The sequence below is a fragment of the Mobula birostris genome, chromosome 2, assembly GCF_030028105.1.
Source record: "Mobula birostris isolate sMobBir1 chromosome 2, sMobBir1.hap1, whole genome shotgun sequence".
NCBI classification, from domain to species: domain Eukaryota; kingdom Metazoa; phylum Chordata; class Chondrichthyes; order Myliobatiformes; family Myliobatidae; genus Mobula; species Mobula birostris.
The window spans coordinates 164,819,889-164,843,494 of NC_092371.1; the positions used below are offsets into that span (position 1 = coordinate 164,819,889).

Genomic DNA, 23,606 nt, shown 5'->3' on the forward strand with positions numbered 1-23,606 from the left:
TTCTCAAACTTGCAGTAATCGCTTCCACACTATCACATTTCCTTATTTTTCACTTTTCTCTCTCCATCTGGCCCCTATCACCCATGCTTTTCCTTTCCCACATCCTCTCCCTCTCTATCTGTCTAATGCACACTTACTTACTCCTCCTATCTCCCTCCCTTTATTTCCATTTATTTCCCACTGTCCTCTCCTATCAGATTCCATCATATTCAGCCTTTCGTCACTTCTGCCTATCATCTCAACCATCTTACATTATTCCTGTCCTCATCTACTATAAACCCCTCTTTTTTACCAATCCTGATGAAGGTTCTCGACTGTAAATGTCGATTTTCCATTTCCCTCCATAGAAGCTGCCTGACCTGCTGAGTCCCTCCAGCACTTTTTGTGTTGCTTCAGATTCCAGCAATTGCAGTCTCCTGTATTTCCTCTTTACTCTTGATCTGAAATTCTCTTGCATCATACTATTCAGATTTCTTGTTGTGTGTGCACTTTGTTTCACTGATGTATACGAGAACATTTGGTCTGACTGAACCCCAGCTCTATTCAGTCTCTCAGCATTTAAAATGTACTCATATTTTTCATATTTTTTCTTCCAGATTGAATGTAATGCAGAAAAACGTCAATTTTCCATGTCTTCATCCATATCCTCACAGCCCTCTCTAGAACTCAGTTTTTGCAATTAGCAAATTTAGATATATCACTTTCGGTCCCTGTCAAAATTATTGATAAAAATTGTGAGCAACTGGGCCCCCAACATTCATCACTGCAGCACCCAGTTACAACAGCATTCCTACCGAAAATGATCCATTTATTCTGAGTGTGTTTTTCCCCATTAATTAATCTTAATCCAGGTCAATATATTGCCTCCAATTTCATGTGCTCTAATTTTGTATAATCCTCTCTTGTGGAACCTTATGGAAGGCCATATCCACTGATTTTTACCCTGCTCTGTTCTGCTCTGCTTGTTACGGTTTCAAAAAAAAAATTATCCAACCTTATTTCCATTTCATAAATCTGTTCACTGCTATTGTTTTCTAATTGCCCTGATATCACCCTTAGTAGCTTCTAAAATTTGCTCTACTATGGATGGTAGTTGACTGGTCTGTAATTCCATTTTCTGCCTCCCTCCTTTCTTCAGTGATGAGATTATACTGTTCACTTAAAATCTTTAAAATCTTCAAAAACTTTAGATTCAGTGGAATTGTGAAATAATTGCAATGCTCCTTCTTTCAAAACCTTGATTAGCCTCTGAGAATTTATTAGCTTTCAGTCCCAGTAATTTTTCCTCTACTATTTATTTACAAATGTTGATGTGTTTCAGCTTCTTATTCAGTCTGGACTTGTTATTTATATTTTTGCATGTTTTTTTTCATGAATCCAGACAAAAAAATTAAACAAAATCACAAAATACTGGAAATATCATGTCAGGCCACATCTGTGAGAAGAGAACGATTCAGATTTCAGGTCAGAGTCTGTTGGTCAGAACTGAAGGGTCCCTACTGAAATGTCAATTCTGTTTCTTTTCCCTCAGAAGCAGTTTGACCTGCTAAGTATTTCTGTCATTTTCTGATATGTTTTATATTACTAGCATCTAGTATGTTTTGACATTCAAATGTTCCGGCTATTAATGTCTGCCTATACAGCTTAGAGGAATGCGTGCATGGGCTATCTTGGCTCTCCTATAGTGTTCTTCCTACACGAATACGCACACAGCTGGCATTTTTATATCTATTAATAACTGATTGAACAACACTGAAGTGAATGCCTCAAAGAACAAACTAATACAACATTTTACAAGAATTGTGGTATAAAACTACTGTAAAATATTTCACATTACATTAAATTACAGTAAGATCCAAATAACTACACAATTCAATAAATTTTCTCGGTTACTGTCCCATGGGCAGTGACTCATGCTGACTCACTTCCCACAATTTCCAACTGTCCATTGAGATCTATCAACAGATATGCATCTAATTCAAGCATTACATTTCAACCAGTTTGTTCAAATAGATATAGAAACATAGAAAATAGGTGCAGGAGTAGGCCATTCGGCCCTTCGAGCCTGCACCGCCATTTATTATGATCATGACTGATCATCCAACTCAGAACCCCGCCCCAGCCTTCCCTCCATACCCCCTGATCCCCGTAGCCACAAGGGCCATATCTAACTCTCTCTTAAATATAGCCGATGAACTGGCCTCAACTGTTTCCTGTGGCAGAGAATTCCACAGATTCACCACTCTCTATGTGAAGAAGTTTTTCCTAATCTCTGTCTTAAAAGGCTTCCCCTTTATCCTCAAACTGTGACCCCTTGTTCTGGACTTACCCAACATCGGGAACAATCTTCCTGCATCTAGCCTGTCCAATCCCTTTAGGATCTTATACGTTTCAATCAGATCCCCCCTCAATCTTCTAAATTCCAACGAGTACAAGCCCAGTTCATCCAGTCTTTCTTCATATGAAAGTCCTGCCATCCCAGGAATCAATCTGGTGAACCTTCTTTGTACTCCCTCTATGGCAAGGATGTCTTTCCTCAGATTAGGGGACCAAAACTGCACACAATACTCCAGGTGTGGTCTCACCAAGGCCTTGTACAACTGCAGTAGTACCTCCCTGCTCCTGTACTCGAATCCTCTCGCTATAAATGCCAGCATACCATTCGCCTTTTTCACCGCCTGCTGTACCTGCACGCCCACTTTCAATGACTGGTGTATAATGACACCCAGGTCTCGTTGCACCTCCCCTTTTCCTAATCGACCATCATTCAGATAATAATCTGTTTTCCTGTTTTTGCCACCAAAGTGGATAACTTCACATTTATCCACATTAAATTGCATCTGCCATGAATTTGCCCACTCACCCAACCTATCGAAGTCACTCTGCATCCTCTTAGCATCCTCCTCACAGCTAACACTGCCACCCAGCTTCGTGTCATCCGCAAACTTGGAGATGCTGCAATTAATTCCCTCATCCAAGTCATTAATATATATTGTAAACAACTGGGGTCCCAGCACTGAGCCTTGCGGTACCCCACTAGTCACCGCCTGCCATTCTGAAAAGGTCCCGTTTATTCCCACTCTTTGCTTCCTGTCTGCTAACCAATTCTCCATCCACATCAATACCTTACCCCCAATACCGTGTGCTTTAAGTTTGCACACTAATCTCCTGTGTGGGACCTTGTCAAAAGCCTTTTGAAAATCCAAATATACCACATCCACTGGTTCTCCCCTATCCACTCTACTAGTTACATCCTCAAAAAATTCTATGAGATTCGTCAGACATGATTTTCCTTTCACAAATCCATGCTGACTTTGTCCGATGATTTCACCGCTTTCCAAATGTGCTGTTATCATATCTTTGATAACTGACTCCAGCAGTTTCCCCATCACCGACGTTAGGCTAACTGGTCTATAATTCCCTGGTTTCTCTCTCCCTCCTTTTTTAAAAAGTGGGGTTACAATAGCCACCCTCCTGCTTTTCCTACAGAATTTTTGAGTTGGTGGGCACTGACCTGTGATCAAGAGTGGAAACCCTAGCAGATTGATTTCCATTCTTAGTCTGAGTTAAATTTTGGTATGGCTATAGCCTCCTTTACTGAAGTCAATTAACTTGGGAATCTCATAAGTGAACTTGAGAGCCTCCAAGTCTTGCTGGACAGACTGTATTCTTAATCTGGGCGATGCAAGGGGTCTCAATTAGTTTTGTGTTTTTGTTAATATTTATGGGGTTAATAGATAGAGTTCCTCTGACTAACAGATTTGATTAGTCTTAAATACTGATATTCAGGTGAGTTTACATTCTCATGCAATCATGTTTTTATTGATAACATCTTGATTTTACATTTTTCATCAGCTGGAATGATTGAATGCTGACATCATGTGTTAACTTGGCAATATTCATAAGTTTTGCACTGGTTAAATGTGGAGTAGAACAGTTTGAGATTATAGGTTGACTCTGCATTCAACATGCAAATCCTGAACTCTACTCACAGGTTAGGTGTAGGAGTTATGTATCTATTTTTTTTGTCTGTATTGTACTTTGTGTTGCATTTTTATTGTGGGTAATTTGTCACATGGGTTGGGGTATGGTAGATGTAAGGAGTAAAGTCACATATTCATGCTTTGTCTTTAGTCAGTTTTTAGTCTGGTTAGAGCACGGGGTAGGTCAGGGGAAATTATGTTTTTTGTTGACCTATTGGTACGTTTAAAACTGCTAACATTTAAATACGCTAAGATCACTAATGCTGAAATATGCTTAGACCGCTTATTTCATTATATTGTTAGTTTTGGTTACATTTTGTGCTATCTGTGATACCAGAAGAGCAAAGAATGATGAAGGCTTTGGATGTGGACCAAGATAGTCCTTTGGAGGAGAGAATACTGGGTGTACAATGTTGCACTCAGTCTGATATTTTTAAGTGTAAGATCACCATCCAAGATAGAACACTTACTAGAAGGCAGATCCTCTTCAAAGTTAGTTCCATCTGTGTTTCATTAGGCTCATGAGTCTGGTGTTATCTGCTAAAAAGATCCTACAGTGTCTATGCAAGAAGAGGCTTGGCTGGGATGACGCTATGCCAACAGCTGTTACTCTTGAGACAAGCTGGCTGGAAGAATGCTGCCATTTGGAAGAATTCAACATTGTTAAATGTTTGAAACCCATGCATTTTGGAAAAATTACTGCTGCACATTTACACCACTCTACAGACAAACAAAGATGGCTACGGAGCAGTTACCTAACCAATTGTTGCATGACACATGTTCTCAGGTACACAGTGCTTTTATCATGGGTAGATCTTGGTTAGCTCTGTTGAGACAATTTCCATCCTTCATATGGAGGTCACTGCTGCTAAGATAGCAAGCTGTGTGGACATGTTATGGAGGAAGGAGTTGCACATGCAGCTTCAGGACACCATTTTTTGGCCTGATAGTATTTCTGTGCAGAAATATATCAAGAATGTAGCTTCCATGTTCCTAACCTTCGTTGAAGAATTCAGAAATTCTTAAGGTCTTACAAGCCATGTAACCCATCAGATATGGCCCCTAGAGGGTTGAAGGTGAAGGTTTTTCTAAAGAATAAGACATGGATATCAGGACCTCAGTATCTTCTTCAGCCTGAAAGTGAATGGCCTGTAAATCCTGATTGTTCTGAAGAACTTCTGCTACATGATCCTGAAGTCGAGGGGATTGTTCCAATGAATGTCTTGCAGACTGAAGAAGAGGTGGACACAGTTTGTCTTTACTTTATCCACACTTTTCTCTTTGACTTTATCCATTCTTCTCCAATCTGTTGAACCCACCCCTCTGCTATTTAGTTTAAAGCCGAGTTACAACCCTAGTGATGTGATTCGCCAAGATCCAGGTCCCACCACGGTTCAGGTAGAGTCTGTGCCAATGAAACAGCTCCTTCCCCAATACTGGTGCCAGTTTCCCATGAATTCAAACCCACTTCTCCCATGCCAATCCTTGAGCCATGCATTTAAGTTTCTAATCTTCTTAACCCTGTGCCGATTTGCACATGGCTCAGGTAGTAATCCAGAGATTACCACCTCTTTGGTTCCGCTTTTTAATTTAGTCCCTAAATACTCAAATTCCCTCAGCAGAAACTCTTTTTGCATTCTACCTATGTCATTGATACCTACATGGACCACGACATCTGGATCTCTCCCATTCCACTGCAAATTCCTCTGCAGGTCAGAGAAGATGTCCCAAACCCACATTCTTTGGGATGCTCTATCCCTGCAAAAGAGAACTTTGTTTTTCCCCTGGCCATACTATCCCCAATTACCTCTGCATTTCTCTTCTCATCACCACCCCCCCCCCACCCCGAATGGCTCCCTGAACCATGGTGCCACAGTTAAGGTTGCTCATCCTTCCTACAGCCCCCACTCTTATCCCTATAGGGAGCAAGAATCTCAGACCTGTTGGACAAACTCAAGGGCTCCTCCAGCACTATCTCTTGGATCCCACTACCTCACTTGCAGTCACACCCTCTTTTCCCTGACCACAGACTGAATTTGAGGCAGCTAATCTAATGGGTGTGTCTACCTCCTGAAACAGACGAATCTGGTAACTCTCACCCTCTTTGATGTGTTGCAGTGTTTGAAGTTCCGATTCTGGGTCATCAACTTTGAGCCTGAGTTCCTTGAGCAGCCAACACTTGCTGCAGATGTGATCACCAAGAACCACAATGTGGTCCACAAGCACCCACATCATGCAGCTACAGCACATCACCTGATCCTGCATCTTCCTTACTTTATTTAATTAGTTGTAGCTTGGTGACTTTTTATTCAACCACTCCAAAAGCTTTACCTACTGCTCAACTATGCCTCCTCACCAAAGCCTCTTGAGCCAAAGTTGGTAAACTCTGCTCTCACCACCATTAAACTATATTGCAAAGCGACTTTTAGTCCCACCTTATTGAGCCTACAATAACTTCGCCACTATTCTAATTATCGGTCCGCTTTTTTCTTTCATGCTAAGTGCCTCTATTACCACTAGCACTAGTGAACTGCTTATGTAAAGGCGAAAATTTGATCCAACCAGTCCATTCTGACATTTATTCTCCACTTTACCTTCCTTCCATCTCTCCTCAACTGATTCTATCAAGGTAAAATTTCTGTTTCCTGTTTCCTCTTTTCTCAAATGCTTGTCCATTCTCTCCCCCCTCCCCCACTAAATGGGTCTATTCTACTTGCTTCTAAATCTCATTTGGGTATCCATTTACCTATTCTCTTAAATTACAGTTTATTCTGAAGTCCCCATTGGATTTTGTGATTACATAATAGCCTTTATTATATTCATCCCCATAAAGGGATATGTTCTCTCTGTTCAGACTGTTGAAAAATGTCATAACAATGACTCCATATGTTAGGTAGAATGATAGATTAAAGTGAAATATTAGATTACTCTGCAGTCTTCTCAATAGGAAAAATCTCTGCAGAATCAGAGTGATCCATCAGAACTCTGCTAAATATCACCTAGATGGCTACACATGAATAGAGATATGCTTCCAAGAAATGGGTCACTTTCCACCAGAACAGGTTACTATTAAGCATGAGCATATCATATTGCTGGCATTGTGGACAAAGAGACATCATCATAAGCTGATTGATCTATTTCATGAATAGAGAAATGTCACCAAGTGCAAAACATACTTCATCAGGAAAAATTGCTATCCTAGGCACATAGAGACTTAACTCCAAAGAAAACACTTGGGTTTAATATAGCTGATGTATTCAGAGAATCACAAATTTTCATGGTCAGAGTAGATAGGTTGAAGATAGATCATATACTGTACTTGATCTATTATTTATTTTATTTGACTGCAACTTCCATTTTCTGAAATATTTTGCCAATGATTACATGTTCAACAACATCATGCCTTTGCGATTCAATGATGTAATGGACTGTCATACCATTATCTTACCTTTCTCCAAAGATGATACATGTTTCTATACATCTACAAGATCTGTACATGAACCAGGTACTTCTTCTGAATATGTACATTTTGTACATGAATTAATAAAGCAATAATGGTGTTTCAAGCGCTGCTGAAAAGAACACATAAATGTTCTTCTTCAAATATCTCTCCCCCCCCCAACCTTTATACTGAGAGCCTCTACAGTCATTGAGACATTTGTTTTTGCCAATTCACCCACAAAGATGGCTAACTTAAGTGCAAACTTGATGAGCACAAGATACTTTATTCATTTTCTTAGTTTGATATGGAATTCATTACCTTTAGTGCTGATGCAGGGTCTTAACCTGAAACAATACTATCCCTTTGCCTTCATAGATGCTGCAAAGTGCCTGAAGCAGTTTGTTTTTTTTTTGGTGTAATTTATAGCATCTGTAGTTTCTTATAGTTTTATTACCTTTGTGTTGTGATTGGAGTGGCAGCCTCCTAGTTAAATTACAAGTTTCAAATGGAAACAAATTTTTCAACTATATTTTATCAATTTGGTGCGGGATTAAATATATATTGTAGAGAAGAGCCAAATAAATGATTCATTTGTTTATTCGATATAATTTGAGTTAGCATTAATTCAAACAACTATGTTTACAGTAAGAGTTTATTTCCTGTTGGGGTTGTTGTTGCTGATGGGTAAAATATACTTGTAGGTCAAAGCTGATTGTAGTAGTGCTAAATTATTTTGAGAAGCTATTACATATTGGCTCGAAGTATTGAACAGAAACAATATAAGCTTGAGGAAATCTGCATGCATCCTCTTTTTTAGTGGGTCTTCATGCTAGGATCGTGTCTTGCAGAGGAAATGATAATATCTACTAAATTCCTGGTGGATCATTTTGTAGCTTAGAGAATGGATAGGAATCAGAAAAAAAGAAGTAGATCCTCTGCCACAACATTCATACTTCAAGACAGGGGTGACAGAGAAACTTGTTGGTCAGAGTAGACTGCTTCATAAAGAACAAGTTATGTAAGCTCACTGAATTCCAGCAGTGAACATCACAATGTTGTCATGATGAATCATGAGTTGCATATTACAAGTAATAACCCTTGTAATTCATGAAGTGCTCTGGGCTCTGAAGAGAGTGGTTCATCATGTGAGAAATAATTTTTTTTTGCTAAAATTTATTTTATCTCCTTTAGGGTTCCAAAGGAAATGCAGGTGTCCAGGGAAAGCAGGTAAAAGCCAAATTTTCTTGGTTGTTGCAAATCAATTAATTCTAACAATTCTAACTCTGTAAAAGAATTAAAATTCCCTTCTCACCTTAAACGTATGTTCTCTAATATTTTACATTTCTATCCCGGGAAAAAAATAACAGCTGAATACCTTATCTATTCCCCTCATAATCTAATATACTTCCATCAGATCTCCCCTCAGTTTCCAGTATTCCAGAGAAAACAGCCCGCATTTATACACCTTCTCCTTAGAGCACATGCTTTAATCCAAGCAGCATCCTGGTAATCCACTTCTAAACCCTTTCCAAAGCCAGCTCGTAAATCTCTCATGAACCCTTTCCAAAACCTACACCTCCTTCCTGCCATGTGGCAACCAGCACTGCAAATAATATTAATCAAGAATATAGCCAATTGTCTGTGGATACAGTGGAATTAATATAATGCCATACAAGAACAATATCTATATTTTATGATATTTAATGAGTAGTTTTAATGGTCATTTTTATTTAACAAAAACATTTTGCTCAGTCATATTTTATTCTTAAATGTATTTTAATGAAAAACATTAAACCAGACAAAAATTTGGTCATGTTACCAGCTTTACAAAATCCAGTCATTTTGTCTAGCTTGATTATCAGATTGTTTAGCAAGCTATAATTAAGAATTAGAACAGTTAAATTACTGTTCATTCGGCAAAGATGATTAAGTATGTAAAGGAGTATTAAAAGAAAACAAAGTAAAAGAAAAAGCATTAGTATATAGTCACTTATTTATATCTTGGGCCTTCACAGCCAATAAATTGAATCAAAATGTGGTGGCTTTCAATCCAGCTATCATGACTTTTGTAAAAAAAAAGTTGTGAATCTGGAAATATGAACTGGAAAATCTGGAATAAAAACAGAAAATGCTGGAAACACTCAGCAGCTAAGGCAGCATCTGTGGGGAGGGGGAGTTAACATCTGAGATGGAAGATCCCTTGCCAACATTTAAGTATCACCTAGCCATTTGCAGACTCTGTATCGAGTCCAACAGCAGAACCCAGAATTGCAGGATCTCCCATAAATAATGAACTAATATGTAAACCTAGACGTGGAGAAGGATTGGCACTTATTCATATGAATGAATAGTGATTTTCTGCTTGCACATTAGGAAGGGAAATGACTTAATTTAATTTTGATTGATTTTTGATTTGCATTGAAAAAATGTTGTAGCAATATGAATGGAAAATCAGCAAAGTGACAGAAACAAGTCACAGTAAAAGGTTGTTTTTGAGACTCAAGGGAAATGTATAGTGGAGTTACCCAGGAATTTATACTAGGCTGATAGCTTTCCTTGAGATATATTAATAATTTGGAATTGGGGATACAGAGCCAAATTTCCAAATCTGTAGGTGATGCAAAAATTGGAAGGTCAGTGAACTGTGATGAGGATTGTGAAAGACTTAAATCAAGTATAAATATAGGCATGCAATGGGCAGATAAGTGGCAGATAAAATTTAATGCTGAGAAATTTAACTTGTTACATTTTGGTAAAAAGAACTAAAGAACACATTGCGCAGGAATGCAAAATGAATCAAAGCAACCCTGTCCTTAGCATATGTGTTTTTTTAACATCAAGTCTGATACATTTATACAATATTAGTGCACTTGGGTGCCATGATATGACTCATGGCCCGATTTTAGATAGAATTCAGCTTGCAATAAGAAACTAGGTTAAGGGAGTTAAAAACAAATCCAGAGCTATTTAGTTCCTGGACTACAAAACATTCTCAGCAGTGAGTTTCTGGCTTACGGTGCTGAAACACCTGGAAGTCAGTCCACTTAGAACATTTTCATGGAATGAATTGGAATTGCCAGATGTGTACATCCATCTACTGATGCTTCTCCACACATCTTCAGTGATGCTCCTGGAATCATCGGGTGTTTCGGGTCTTTCAACAACATACAACCTCCTCCAGGTGACCCAGCCGGGGCTGATCAGACCCCAGCTTGTGTCCAGGTGGTTAGCTACTTATGACTCCATGGCTCCCCTCTTTTGAGCCACAGCTATCTTGAGGCCCTCTCTGCCAGAAATCTATGGGGAAGGATCTTCCATGAATTGAATATTAAACATTCCCCCAAGTTTTCAGAAGCCTCTCTGGAGGTGTTTGTGGAAAGGGGTAGGACCAGATGGAAACTCTTGTTTTCCAGAAGTACAAGAATTTTCATCAAACTCCCTGTTGATTCAAACAATTCAAAAGTGTCCATCCACAGCATTACAATGCAGTGTAGTAAGTGTTTCAATTATTTTACTGGAACAGCAGAATTGACTTCTCCTTTATTTATCACGCTCTTCCTAGAATCTGAAGCACTAGACTGTCCTATCTGGCACTATAGTATTTCCTACCATCCATCAGCCCCCAGTATAAGTAGACATATTACCACCTCTCATTCTGATAACATATTTACTGTCACCCATTTTGTGCTATTGCTCGGGACAGATTTCATTGCAGCTTCCTGATTGTTCACTTCACATTTGCAAAGCCGATACATCATGTTGTGATCGGCCAATTTTCCTATGCTTCCATTGTTGAGTCAAAACTTTTCAGCAAAATAGCACCTTGATATTTGGGTTTTCTGTTTTCATAAAATATAAATTGTCTTTTGATTTGTCCAATGCACAAAATATATCCCCAAAGTGTTGCAAAATAACTTAAAATTATTGTTTGGCAATTTTCACTAAAATCAAAAGACATTACAATTATTTGTGGACTGTGTCCTTAAAATACACTAGTACTGTAGGAACTAATATTGTAAGATTCTATTTCCAGACAGAACATTCTTGTTGTTTGGAGGTGATCCAAATGGAGCTGTACTGCAGCTGTCTAAATCCAAGAGGAAATAGAATTCGCATTTGAAATCAAATATTCACAACAACAACATGTAGAAACAAACTGGATTTATTGTTCGTGAATATACTGGTTAGATTGAATAATAAGTGCCTCTGTAATTACTGTTTTTCCTACAAACTGATGTTATTTCTACACTTTAACTATTTCAGATAGAGTGGAAAAACTGCTGAAGTTATTTTCCAAGGCAATTTAGTAGACAAGTGCTCAAATATTCAAAGAAAATATGCATTAATATCAGGTATATTGTAATACAACCAATCTGAACTACAATATAAATTTATTATCAATAATCATAATATATCTCACCCATGCAGTGCCATTTCAGGCCTAATTTTAAGGGCTGAAGAATTTCTAGATGCAATTATTTGTAGTTGTGACTTTAACTTCCCTAATATTGATTGGCATCTGATTAGTTCCAATGGTTTAGATGGGGCAGAGTTTGTTAAGTGTGTCCAAGACGGATTCCTGTCACAGTATGTTGACAGGCCGACTAGGGGGAATGCCATACTAGATCTAGTATTAAATAACGAACCGGGTCTACAAGAAGGGTCAGAGCCGTCTCTATTTCCTGAGGAGACTGAGGTCCTTTAACATCTGTCGGACGATGCTGAGGATGTTCTACGAGTCTGTGGTGGCCAGTGCGATCATGTTTGCTGTTGTGTGCTGGGGCAGCAGGCTGAGGGTAGCAGACACCAACAGAATCAACAAACTCATTCGTAAGGCCAGTGACGTTGTGGGGATGGAACTGGACTCTCTGACGGTGGTGTCTGAAAAGAGGATGCTGTCCAAGTTGCATGCCATCTTGAACAATGTCTCCCATCCACTACATAATGTACTGGTTGGGCACAGGAGTACATTCAGCCAGAGACTCATTCCACCGAGATGCAACACAGAGCATCATAGGAAGTCATGCCTGTGGCCATCAAACTTTACAACTCCTCCCTTGGAAGTCAGACACCCTGAGCCAATAGGCTGGTCCTGGACTTATTTCCAGGCATAATTTACATATTACTATTTAATTATTTATGGTTTATTACTGTTTAATTATTTATGGTGCAACTGTAACGAAAACCAATTTCCCCCGGGATCAATAAAGTATGACTATGACTATGTCAGGTCACAGATCTCTCAGTAGGTGAGTATCTGGGGGACAGTGACCACCGCTCCCTGGCCTTTACCGTTATCATGGAAAAGGATAGAATCAAAGAGGACAGGAAAAATTTTAATTGGGGAAGGGCAAATTGTAAGGCTATAAGGCTAGAACTTGCGGGTGTGAATTGGGGTGATGTTTTTGCAGGGGAATGTACTATGACATGTGCTCGATGTTTAGGGATCTCTTGCAGGATGTTAGGGGTAAATTTGTCCCAGTGAGGAAGGTAAAGAATGGTAGGGTGAAGGAACCATGGGTGACAAGTGAGGTGGAGAATCTAGTCAGGTGGAAGAAGGCAGCATTCATGAGGTTTAGGAAGCAAGGATCAGATGGGTCTATTGAGGAATATAGGGTAGCAAGAAAGAAGCTTAAGAAGGGGCTGAGGAGAGCAAGAAGGGGGCATGAGAAGGCCTTGGTGAGTAGGGTAAAGGAAAACACCAAGGCATACTTCAATTATGTGAAGAACAAAAGAATGACAGAAGTGAAGGTAGGACCGATTAGAGATGAAGGTGGGAAGATGTGCCTGGAGGCTGTGGAAGTGAGCGAGGTCCTCAATGAATACTTCTCTTCGGTATTCACTAATGAGAGGAAACTTGATGATGGTGAGGACAATATGAGTGAGGTTGATGTTCTGGAGCATGTTGATATTAAGGGAGAGGAGGTGTTGGAGTTGTTAAAATACGTTAGGACGGCTAAGTACCCAGGGCCTGACGGAATATTCCCCCGGCTGCTCCACGAGGCGAGAGAAGAGATTGCTGAGCCTCTGGCTAGGATCTTTATGTCCTCGTTGTCCACGGGAATGGTACCGGAGGACTGGAGGGAGACGAATGTTGTCCCTTTGTTCAAGAATGTAGTAGGAATAGTCCGGGTAATTATAGACCAGTGAGCCTTAAGTTTGTGGTGGGAAAGCTGTTGGAAAAGATTCTTAGAGATAGGATCTATGGGCATTTAGAGAATCATGGTCTGATCAGGGACAGTCAGCATGGCTTTGTGAAGGGCAGATCGTGTCTAACAAGCCTGATGGAGTTCTTTCAGGAGGTGACCAGGCATATAGATGAGGGTAGTGCAGTGGATGTGAAGTACATGGATTTTAGTAAGGCATTTAACAAGGTTCCACGTGGTAGGCTTATTCAGAAAGTCAGCAGGCATGGGATCCAGGGAAGTTTGGCCAGGTGGATTCAGAACTGGCTTGCCTGCAGAAAGCAGAGGGTCTTGGTGGAGGGAGTACATTCAGATTGGAGGGTTGTGACTAGTGGTGTCCCACAAGGATCGGTTCTGGGACCTCTACTTTTCGTGATTTTTATTAATGACCTGGATATGGGGGTAGAAGGGTGGGTTGGCAAGTTTGCAGACGGCACAAAGGTTGGTGGTGTTGTGGATAGTGTAGAAGATTGTCGAAGATTGCAGAGAGACATTGATAAGATGCAGAAGTGGGCTGAGAAGTGGCAGATGGAGTTCAACCCGGAGAAGTGTGAGGTGGTACACTTTGGAAGGACAAACTCCAAGGCAGAGTACAAAGTAAATGGCAGGATACTTGGTAGTGTGGAGGAGCAGAGGGGTCTGGGGGTACATGTCCACAGATTCCTGAAAGTTGCCTCACAGGTAGATAGGGTAGTTAAGAAAGATTATGGAGTGTTAGCTTTCATAAGTCGAGGGATAGAGTTTAAGAGTCGTGGGGTAATGATGCAGCTCTATAAAACTCTGGTTCGGCCACACTTGGAGTACTGTGTCCAGTTCTGGTTGCCTCACTATAGGAAGGATGTGGAAGTATTGGAAAGGGTACAGGGGAGATTTACCAGGATGCTGCCTGGTTTAGAGAGTATGCATTATGATCAGAGATTAAGGGAGCTAGGGCTTTACTCTTTGGAGAGGAGGAGGATGAGAGGAGACATGATAGAGGTGTACAAGATAATAAGAGGAATAGATAGAGTGGATAGCCAGCACCTCTTCCCCAGGGCACCACTGCTCAATACAAGAGGACATGGCTTTAAGGTAAGGGATGTGAAGTTCAAGGGGGATATTAGAGGAAGGTTTTTCACTCAGAGAGTGGTTGGTGTGTGGAATGCATTGCCTGAGTCAGTGGTGGAGGCAGACACACTAGTGAAATTTAAGAGACTACTAGACAGGTATATGGAGGAATTTAAGGTGGGGGGGGGGCGTTACATGGGAGGTGTTGGCACGTGGCCGAGTGGTTAAGGCATTCGCCTAGTGATTTGAAGGTTGCTAGTTCGAGCCTTGGTTGAGGCAGCGTGTGTGTCCTTGAGCAAGGCACTTAACCACACATTGCTCTGTGACGACACCTGTGCCAAGCTGTATGGGTCCTAATGCCCTTCCCTTGGACAACATCGGTGGCATGGAGAGGGGAGACTTGCAGCATGGGCAACTGCTGGTCTTCCATACAACCTTGCCCAGGCCTGCGCCCTGGAAACCTTCCAAGGCGCAAATCCATGGTCTCATGGGACTAACGGATGCCTATAAAAAACATGGGAGGCAGGGTTTAAGGGTTGGCACAACATTGTGGGCCGAAGGGCCTGTACTGTACTGTACTGTTCTGTTCTATGTTCAATGGTTTACAGTTCTATCCCTCTTGAAAATGAGCCCCAGTACTTTGCTTTTTGTTATTATCTATTAATTGCATCTGTACTTGGTATGAATTTAGAACCAAGATTTCAAACCCTATTTCAACATTTGTTTTCTAAAGGATCTATGGCCTCTACGTTTCCTACAAAAAAAAATCAAATACATTTAACAAATTCAATAATTCCACGCATATACAGCAAACTTCATCTTGAATTCCCAATGTTAACCCTAAACCTCAATTAAGTATAGTGCATAAATTTGGCATTGTATATTTCCTAATTTTATATAATTTTTGTAACATTAGCCATTGTGGAACAGTAACTTCTGTTTTTTGTCAGTTTGAGTTACTACCATTTTCGAATTCTTCACTTTTTTCTTTCATGGCTACTATCATTTTACAACATTTCCTGATTCCATATTTTCTGAATTTAGTCATAAATTACCTTATCAAAAATCATTAGAATTTCCAAATATAGTGAACTGAAAATTAATTAACAGCAACTATATATTGGCAGCAATAGACTGCATTCCCCTTCAGCTGAATTTCAGAATTGTAGTGTAGTGTGATGCTCGTTCCACAGAGCATGTATAGTGCTATCTCCTGTATTTGTGTAATTTACTTTAATGCTTTTACAAAGATTCCTTTTAAATCTGAATTGCCCATTTTTTAAATTATGTTTTCAACTTCTAGGTGGCTCCTTTTGCATCTTTCAGACAAAGTTCCTGTCACTTAGAATCATAAAGAAAGCTTTTGACACACTGGCCTTCATTAATCAATGTATTGAGTTCAGGAGATGGAATGTTATATTGAAGTTTTATCAGACATTGGCGAGGCCGAATTTTGAGTATTGTGTGCAGTTTTCGTCACCTGGCTACACAAAGATGTAAACAAACTTGAAAGAGTATAGAGAAAATTTACAAGGATGTTGCTGGGTTGAGGACCTGAGTTATAAGGAAAGATTGAATAGGTTAGGACTGTATTCCTTTGAATGTAGAAGATTGAGAGGAGATTTGATAGAGGTATACAAAACTATGAGGAGTATAGATAGGGTTAATTCAAGCAGGCTTTTTTCACTGAGGTTGGTTGGGACTACAACCAGAGGTTATGGCTTAAGGGTGAAAGATGAAAAGTTTAAGGAGAACAAGAGGGAAAACTTCTTTACTCAGAGGATCATGAGAGTGTGGAATGAGCTGCCAGCACAAATGCTGCTTGTGAGCTCAATTTCAATATTTATGAGAAGTTTGGATAGGTATGTACATGAATGGTAGAGGTATGGAGGGCTTTGGTCCTGGTGCAGGTCAATGGGAGTTTAAATGGTTTCAGCATGGACTAGATGGGCCAAAAGGTCTGCCTTTGCTGTACTTCTCTGACTGATATCTAAGCTAACTCCTTTTCAGGTAGTGGAATCACATTAGTTGTATTTTTATGCTAATGTAGTAATGCTTCTGCTGTCCATTTTCCTTTATATTTTAATGTATGTGGATGCAAATCATCCAGATCAGAGAGTTTGCACTGTCTAATTGCTTTAACTTTATGACTCTTCTAACCCTTTAGTGAAAAATTCTGCATATTAGAATACAGTCTTATCCATTGTTTCTGTTTAATAATTAGTGTGTAAATTATAGTGGAATCAATTTGTAATTGTATTTTGAATTATTGCCATTTGAATTATTCAGTAACAGCAGATAAATATTACAAATATGCTACACTTCAATTATTCTTATTAGGAGTATTAGGCAATGAAATAATGATTTCACTTATCTTTAATGCAGTAACTTTAATTGTTTGATACATTCACTAGCATAGCAAGCGGACAATGTATGTAACATTGTTTTCTATTTATTTCAAAAAGGGCAATAGGGGTATACCAGGAATGACAGGAATGCCAGGGCTACAGGTAATATCTAACTGACAATTATCCTTTGTTGATAGTTTATTTCCCTTTATAGACAAATGTTATTTGAGTTTTGGGTTTTTCAAAATCTAGAGACAAATATTAAAAGTTTTATAATTATATAAAATGGAATAAGGTAGCTAAAGTGAATGTAAAGTGAATATAAGATGAGAAGGGGGAAGTTAATATTGGATAATATGGAAATAGCTGAGGCTTTGAATAACTATTTTGTGTTGGTCTACGTGATGGAGGATGCATCTAACATGTCAAAGAGAGAGATTATGGGGTGCGATGAGAGGTGTGGACCTCAATACAATTACTATTACTAAATAGGTAGTGCTTAGCAAACTAGTAGGTCTAAAGGTAAACGAGTCCCCTGGTCCTGATGGAATACATCTCAAGTTAGTGAAAGAAATAGGGAAGGTTATGCTGGAGATGTTTATGATAATTTACCAAAATTGTCTGGATTCTGGGCAGGTCCTAGCACATTGGAAGCCAGTAAATGTTACGCCACTATTTAAAGAAAGATGTAGGTAAAAAACAGTTAGGTTAGCTTAATGTCTGTTGTTGGGAAAATGCTTTAAGCTATCATTAAGGAAGAAATAGTGAGACATCTGGATAGAAGTATCCATCATGCAGACACAGCAGAGATTCAGGAAGGACAGGTTCTGCTTGACAAACTTACTGGAATTCTTTGAGTTTATAAAGAATGAGTGGATAGAGAAGAACACGTGGCTGTTGTATACTTAGATTTTGGATTTCCAGAAGGTGTTCAATGAGGTGATGCATAAAAGACTTGTCCAAAGATAATGATGCATGGAGTCAGGGGTTATGTATTGGCATGAATAGAGGATTGGTCAACCAATATAAGGCAGAGAGTTGGGGTAAATGTCTGTTTGACAATCAGTGGTGGGTAGAGTGCCATAGGTTGGTGCTGGGCACACAATTGTTCATGATGGTTGTTGTATGATTGTGGTGTGCTTCACAATGCTTCAGCTGATAGATGGATTAATTTTTGCTAATTAAGATGTACATTGTCTTGACTGCATTAAGCATGAAAAATGAGTTTCTATTTCTGTCAGTTTCATTTACAAGTGCTCATACAATGGCAAGCCACTTCTGGATATACTACACTTTGACTTATTGCATGTGCTCACATTAAGACTGAAATCATTCAGAGTGCCATAAGTTGATGAGGTACTGATTAGTAATGGAGTGCCCTTATTTTGTGGCTACTCAAGATATTTCTTACACATTACTCATTTTAACAATGAATGTAGTATACTACTTTAGAGAAAATGGGTGAATAGCTGCTGTATCTGAATTATTTTGAGTAATAATACATACATCATAACCTGAGTGAGAGGTTTACATAAGAACAGGGGACACGATTGAACAAAGCAGTAGTTAATCTCTCAGTAGTTTGCAAACTCACTTCATTGTCTTATGAAATTGAATGCCTAAGGCAATATTATCTGTACAAAAGTATTTTGGTAAAAAAAATTAACAATCTTTTCTCAATGAAATTTATGTTTTTAAGATATTTATAAACACCCTAATGCATTTCATTGTGAATGTCTTCTGGCTTGATTTAGGTGGTCTCTTACTACAATTAAATGCTTCCTTGCTTGTGGCTAGCACTCAGCCACTAGGGGGTTGATCTCTTTCTGAGGTAGTATATCAGATATCCACCATAGCTGCCTGTGATCATCTGTTGCTTGTGATAGGCCGGCTTCCAGCAGTTTTCCACCACATGTCACTGGAGTTCAAAGAGCTACCAAAGTCAGATTAGGCAGCATCAATAGAGGGGAATAAATTGCCTATCTTTCAGGCCAAGACCCTTCATCAGGACTAGAAAGAAAGGGGTCTGAAGCTAAAATAAGTTGGGGGGAGGGGAAGGAGAACAAGCTGGCAGGCGATAGATGATAGGGAAGGTGGGTTGGTGGAGGAGGAAGCATAATTTAAGAAGCTGAGAAGTGATAAGTGGAAGAGGTAAAGGGTTGAAGAAGGAATCTAATAAGAGAGGACAGTGGATTGTGGAACAAAGAGAGTCAGAGAACTAGAGGGAGATGATAGGCAAGTCATGAGGGCAGGAAAGGAAAAGATAAGGGGTGAGAGGGTAACTGCAATGGGGAACGGAAAATAAATAAGAAGTGGAGGAGTGAAAAAAATAAAGGGGTTGGTTACCAGAACTAATTAATTGCTTAATTATTTCCTTCAGGGTCCAAGGGGATTAGCAGGATCAAAAGGAGAGGTAAGCCAGATTGAATAGATATCACTGCAAAGATATTTTCATATTACATTTTAAAAATATCAAATGCCAAAACAATCATTGCTAACACTACTCATTTTCTTATAGAGAGGTGAATTGGGATATCCAGGCACTCCAGGCATTAAGGGTCAAAAGGGAGAACCTGGTATGCCTGGTGGAACTGGGCCTCAAGGCCCTAAAGGAAACAATGGACTTTCAGGAAAACCAGGAGCACCAGGACAAAAAGGAATTTCTGTAGGTGTATGCTAAGTATGTGTTGATATAATGTGCTGATTAGCGTGCTATTGCTAACTTCTAATACCAAAATATTTTTAATAGGGCCGATTCATTTCTGATGAATACATCCGAGATATTTGCATGGATGTGCTAAGAAGTAAGTATAAAACAATAATCCTTTAAAACCTAAAATTTATCTAAAATCCATATCATTCAGCATAAAAAATCATCATTAAGATATATTTCAAGAGGACTGTCAGAGTTTTATTAGATGTTATTCCTATTAATACCCCAAAACACTTTCAGTATATGTCAAGTCAAATTTGAGTTTCTAGAAAGTATTGGGACCTAGAGGCAAAAGAAAATCAAATTTAAAAGTAATAGCAAGAATCCACTGATAGACCAGATGGAACCCACTGCCTGAGTGCTGCTTCTGCCCGGAACATCGGGAGGACCTGGCAGCATCACAGCGGCAGTCTGGGAGCAGCGTTGGAATTTGCGGTAAGATGCTGAACTTTAAATAACTTGAGAGACTGTTTCATAGAAAAGAGCACAGCTGTCACTGCGTTTTGGGTTAGCACTAGCTTCACGTCACGGGGATTATTATGCGCAGGCACTTCTGGGAAATGGCGTGAGGTTTAAGAAGAGCTTGGGAACCTTCAGGAAGGGTCACCCAGTTTGAAAACATAACGGTCTATTAGGGAGCGGAGAGGTGCAGGTCGAATCCGCCTACAAGGTCCAGAGAGGTAGCCAGTTTTTTCACCTAATGACTAATGTCTAATGGCTGATGGCTAATAGTTGATGGAACTAATGGAACTATCAAACTGCCGCACTTGCAAAAAATAAAAGGAGGAAAAGGGAATAGTTGTTTAGTCATTGAGTGGAATCCAGTTAAAAAACCTTCGGGTAGACGCATTCAATCTCTTTCAAGTGGGGAAGCTGCACATGTTCAAAGAAGAAAAAGAAATCCGACTCGACAGTGAAAAAACTGGTTGATCGGGAAATTGGAGGACCAGGGAACAGAAATCTGGGAGCTTTGAGCTGGAACAGCAGGAGCAATAACCTGGAATCCTGAAAAAGGACGAAAATCAAGTTAAGATAAAACAACATCAAAGCATCATTAAAAAGTTGTACTTGCCTTCTCACCTGTGAAAAGCCTGCTGAGGAAATGAAACGTGACTGATCAAACTATTGGGAAATCAGTTGAGCAACTCAAGGTAGAGCGAACGACAGCAAAAAGACTATTTTCTCATCTGGTCAACAGTATTACCAGGACCTATGAAGACATGTCTGAAGAGAAGCTCAGAGTCAGTTTCAATAAACTCTCAATAGAAGCTGAGGAAATCATGGCAGCCAGTGATGATGTGGAAGCCAGATTCATTGCAGAACTAGAGGCGGAGCTGAACACAGAGGAAGTAGCTGTGTTAACTGAACAGCAAAAAGCCAACCTGGCAAAGACAGCAAATGAGTATGAGTTGAAACTAAAGGAGATCAGAAGCCTAATTCAGGAGACTGTTGAATTGCTCACAGCACTGAAAACAGCAGAGGATGAATGTAAAAACGTTGCTGCTGGACAACCCGATGGCAACCAGGAAGCGTATGACTTCATGCTTAACCACCTGCAAGGACTGGTAAAGACAGCGGAGGAGGTGCATGGTCAGTGGAAACCATGGATCCCGCCAGGGGATCAGAAAGACCTTCAGAGTCACCTAAAGGGGCTCAAACTCCACATCCCCAAGTTGGTTTCCAAGAAGGCCCACTTCATACAGGCAAGGAGAAAGGAGAATGCTGAAAGACTAACACCAACGGCGTTGGGCTTTTCCTCCAATTTTCCCACAGCAGCCATCAGATTGAAACTGACGGCCCTTCCCAAGTTTACTGGCAGAAAATGTGATTTTCACAGGTGGAGAAAGGACTGGGAAGCACTCCAGAGGCAGGGAGAGCCGACTGGTTCAAGAGAGGTGAAAAAGGTTCAACTACTGGACAGTCTTGACAACAAGATCAGAAGAGACCTTTGCCTCACTACTTATAACACTGCAGGTGACATCTTCCATGTTCTAGAAAACTGCTATGGACATCAAACATGCATTGCTATTGAAATAGTGGAAGAGTTACAGAAAATGCCAGCTGTCAGAAGTCATCAGTCACGGAAAATAATGGAATTAATTCAAGCTGTGGAGAAGGCACTTCAAGACTTGAGTGACCTTGGAGACACAGGTGCTATCAAAAATCTGCTGGTGACAAAATCAATTGAAAGTAAACTTCCAGAAACACTCAAAAAGGAATGGCTGGTCTATGTCGCTGACAGGAGAAATGCTGTGACACCAGATAATTGGTTTGACAATCTCTTGGAATTCCTCAAAGGGCAAGAGAGCATATATGAGCAGCTCGAGCAATTGAGGGATGAAGAGCCAAGTAGAAGAGAAACCAGGGTTGAGCCAAGACATGCCAGAACCAAGTCGACCAAGTCAGGCGACCACCATGCAGGGTGTGTAGTCTGCGGTGATGGAAAGCACAAAAGGAAGCTCTACTTTTGCAAACAGTTTCGAGCGCTAAAGCTACCAGAGAAAAAGGCTGCAGTAAGAAAGTTGGGGGCATGCAAGAGGTGTCTCGAGGATCCTGATGACAGTTCATACTGCAAACCCACCTAGCTGTGTAAAAACCAAGACTGCAAGGATGAGCATACTCCTGAGCATCATTACTATCTGTGCCTCAATGCTGAAATAAAGAAAAGCAGTGCAAGTCAGAAAAAGAGCAGATTTGTTCCAGAGGAAGATAAAGGCAGGAAGAAATATACAGAGGATCAAGAGGAGTTCCTCAGCAAACTTTCACCAGAATTGGCCAAACAGTGTCATGATGTATTTTCAAACACTGCATCCAGAGCCTTCAGCACTGTGAAAGATAAACCGGGACTTCTGGTGGAAAGTGGATTGCAAGAGCTGCCAGTGATTATGTTGCTTCTCGAGGTCACAGCAAATGCTGGGCAAAAAAATCGGGACATTAATTGACTTGGCTTCAGACACCAATTATATAACCCACAAGGCTGCAAGCAGACTAAACCTCAGAAGTGAGGAAATCACTCTCGTCATCCATGGAGTTTGGGGGATGAAGTTTCAGGTGGAGACAAAGCGGTACCTTCTAAAATTCAGAGTAAACACTCCCAAGGGCACTCTCAAATCACACCAGTTGGTTTGTTATGGACTGGACAGCATTGCAAATGTCCACAAATATGTGACACCGAAGCAACTGCAGAAATTCTTCCCAGACACACCGCTTGATGAACTTGTGAGACCCAGAGAAATAAATTTACTCATAAGCCATAGAGAAGGTCAGCTGGCACCTCAGAGAACCAGAGCTGCTGGAGACCTCGTGCTGTGGGACAGACCACTGGGGAAGACGGTCAGAGGAGCACATCCTGATCTCTTTGAGGAGCTGTCTGTGTCGGCCCACATGTCCAAGACACATTTTGCAAGGTCAATGAGAGCGGCTGCTGTAAAGTACGAGGAGTTCACCAGCAGAGTCCCAGAGCAACTTCCACCAAACAGGATAGCATCAAGCTCCAGGAGTCAGGTACTTCAAGCACCAACCGGGACTTCCTAGAGTGGTGGAAGTGGGAGAGTATTGGCACAGCTTGTGAGCCAAAATGCGGGGTTGTCACTGCGGAAACTGCCAGCCGGGCAGCAAAGGAATGACTCTTGCTGAGGTAAGGGAACTTGAAGTTGTAAGAAGAGGCCTCAGCTATGTCACAGGTGACCGCCACAACAAGGAACCACATTGGCACGCCAGATATCCTTGGTTAGAAGATTCAGCTTCCTTGCCAAACAATAAAAGAACAGTCGAGGCTACATTTCTCAGGACGGAAAAGCAACTCGCCAAAGAACCCAAGTGGAAAGCTGCCTACACTGCTCAAATGCCTGACATGGTTGATAAAAGGGCTGCAATTAAATTGTCCAA

The 23,606-nt window shown here is 40.3% G+C and overlaps 1 protein-coding gene across 1 annotated transcript in view; it reads left to right on the forward strand.

Moving 5' to 3' along the window:
- Window positions 1-23,606, forward strand: part of col21a1 (collagen, type XXI, alpha 1) — a 211,819-nt gene that overhangs the window by 160,529 nt on the left and 27,684 nt on the right. The window contains exons 25-29 of the mRNA XM_072280324.1: window positions 8,617-8,652; window positions 17,123-17,167; window positions 19,386-19,418; window positions 19,524-19,670; window positions 19,755-19,809. Of these exons, the coding sequence (XP_072136425.1) occupies window positions 8,617-8,652; window positions 17,123-17,167; window positions 19,386-19,418; window positions 19,524-19,670; window positions 19,755-19,809 (316 nt within the window). The remainder of the gene's footprint in view (window positions 1-8,616; window positions 8,653-17,122; window positions 17,168-19,385; window positions 19,419-19,523; window positions 19,671-19,754; window positions 19,810-23,606) is intronic.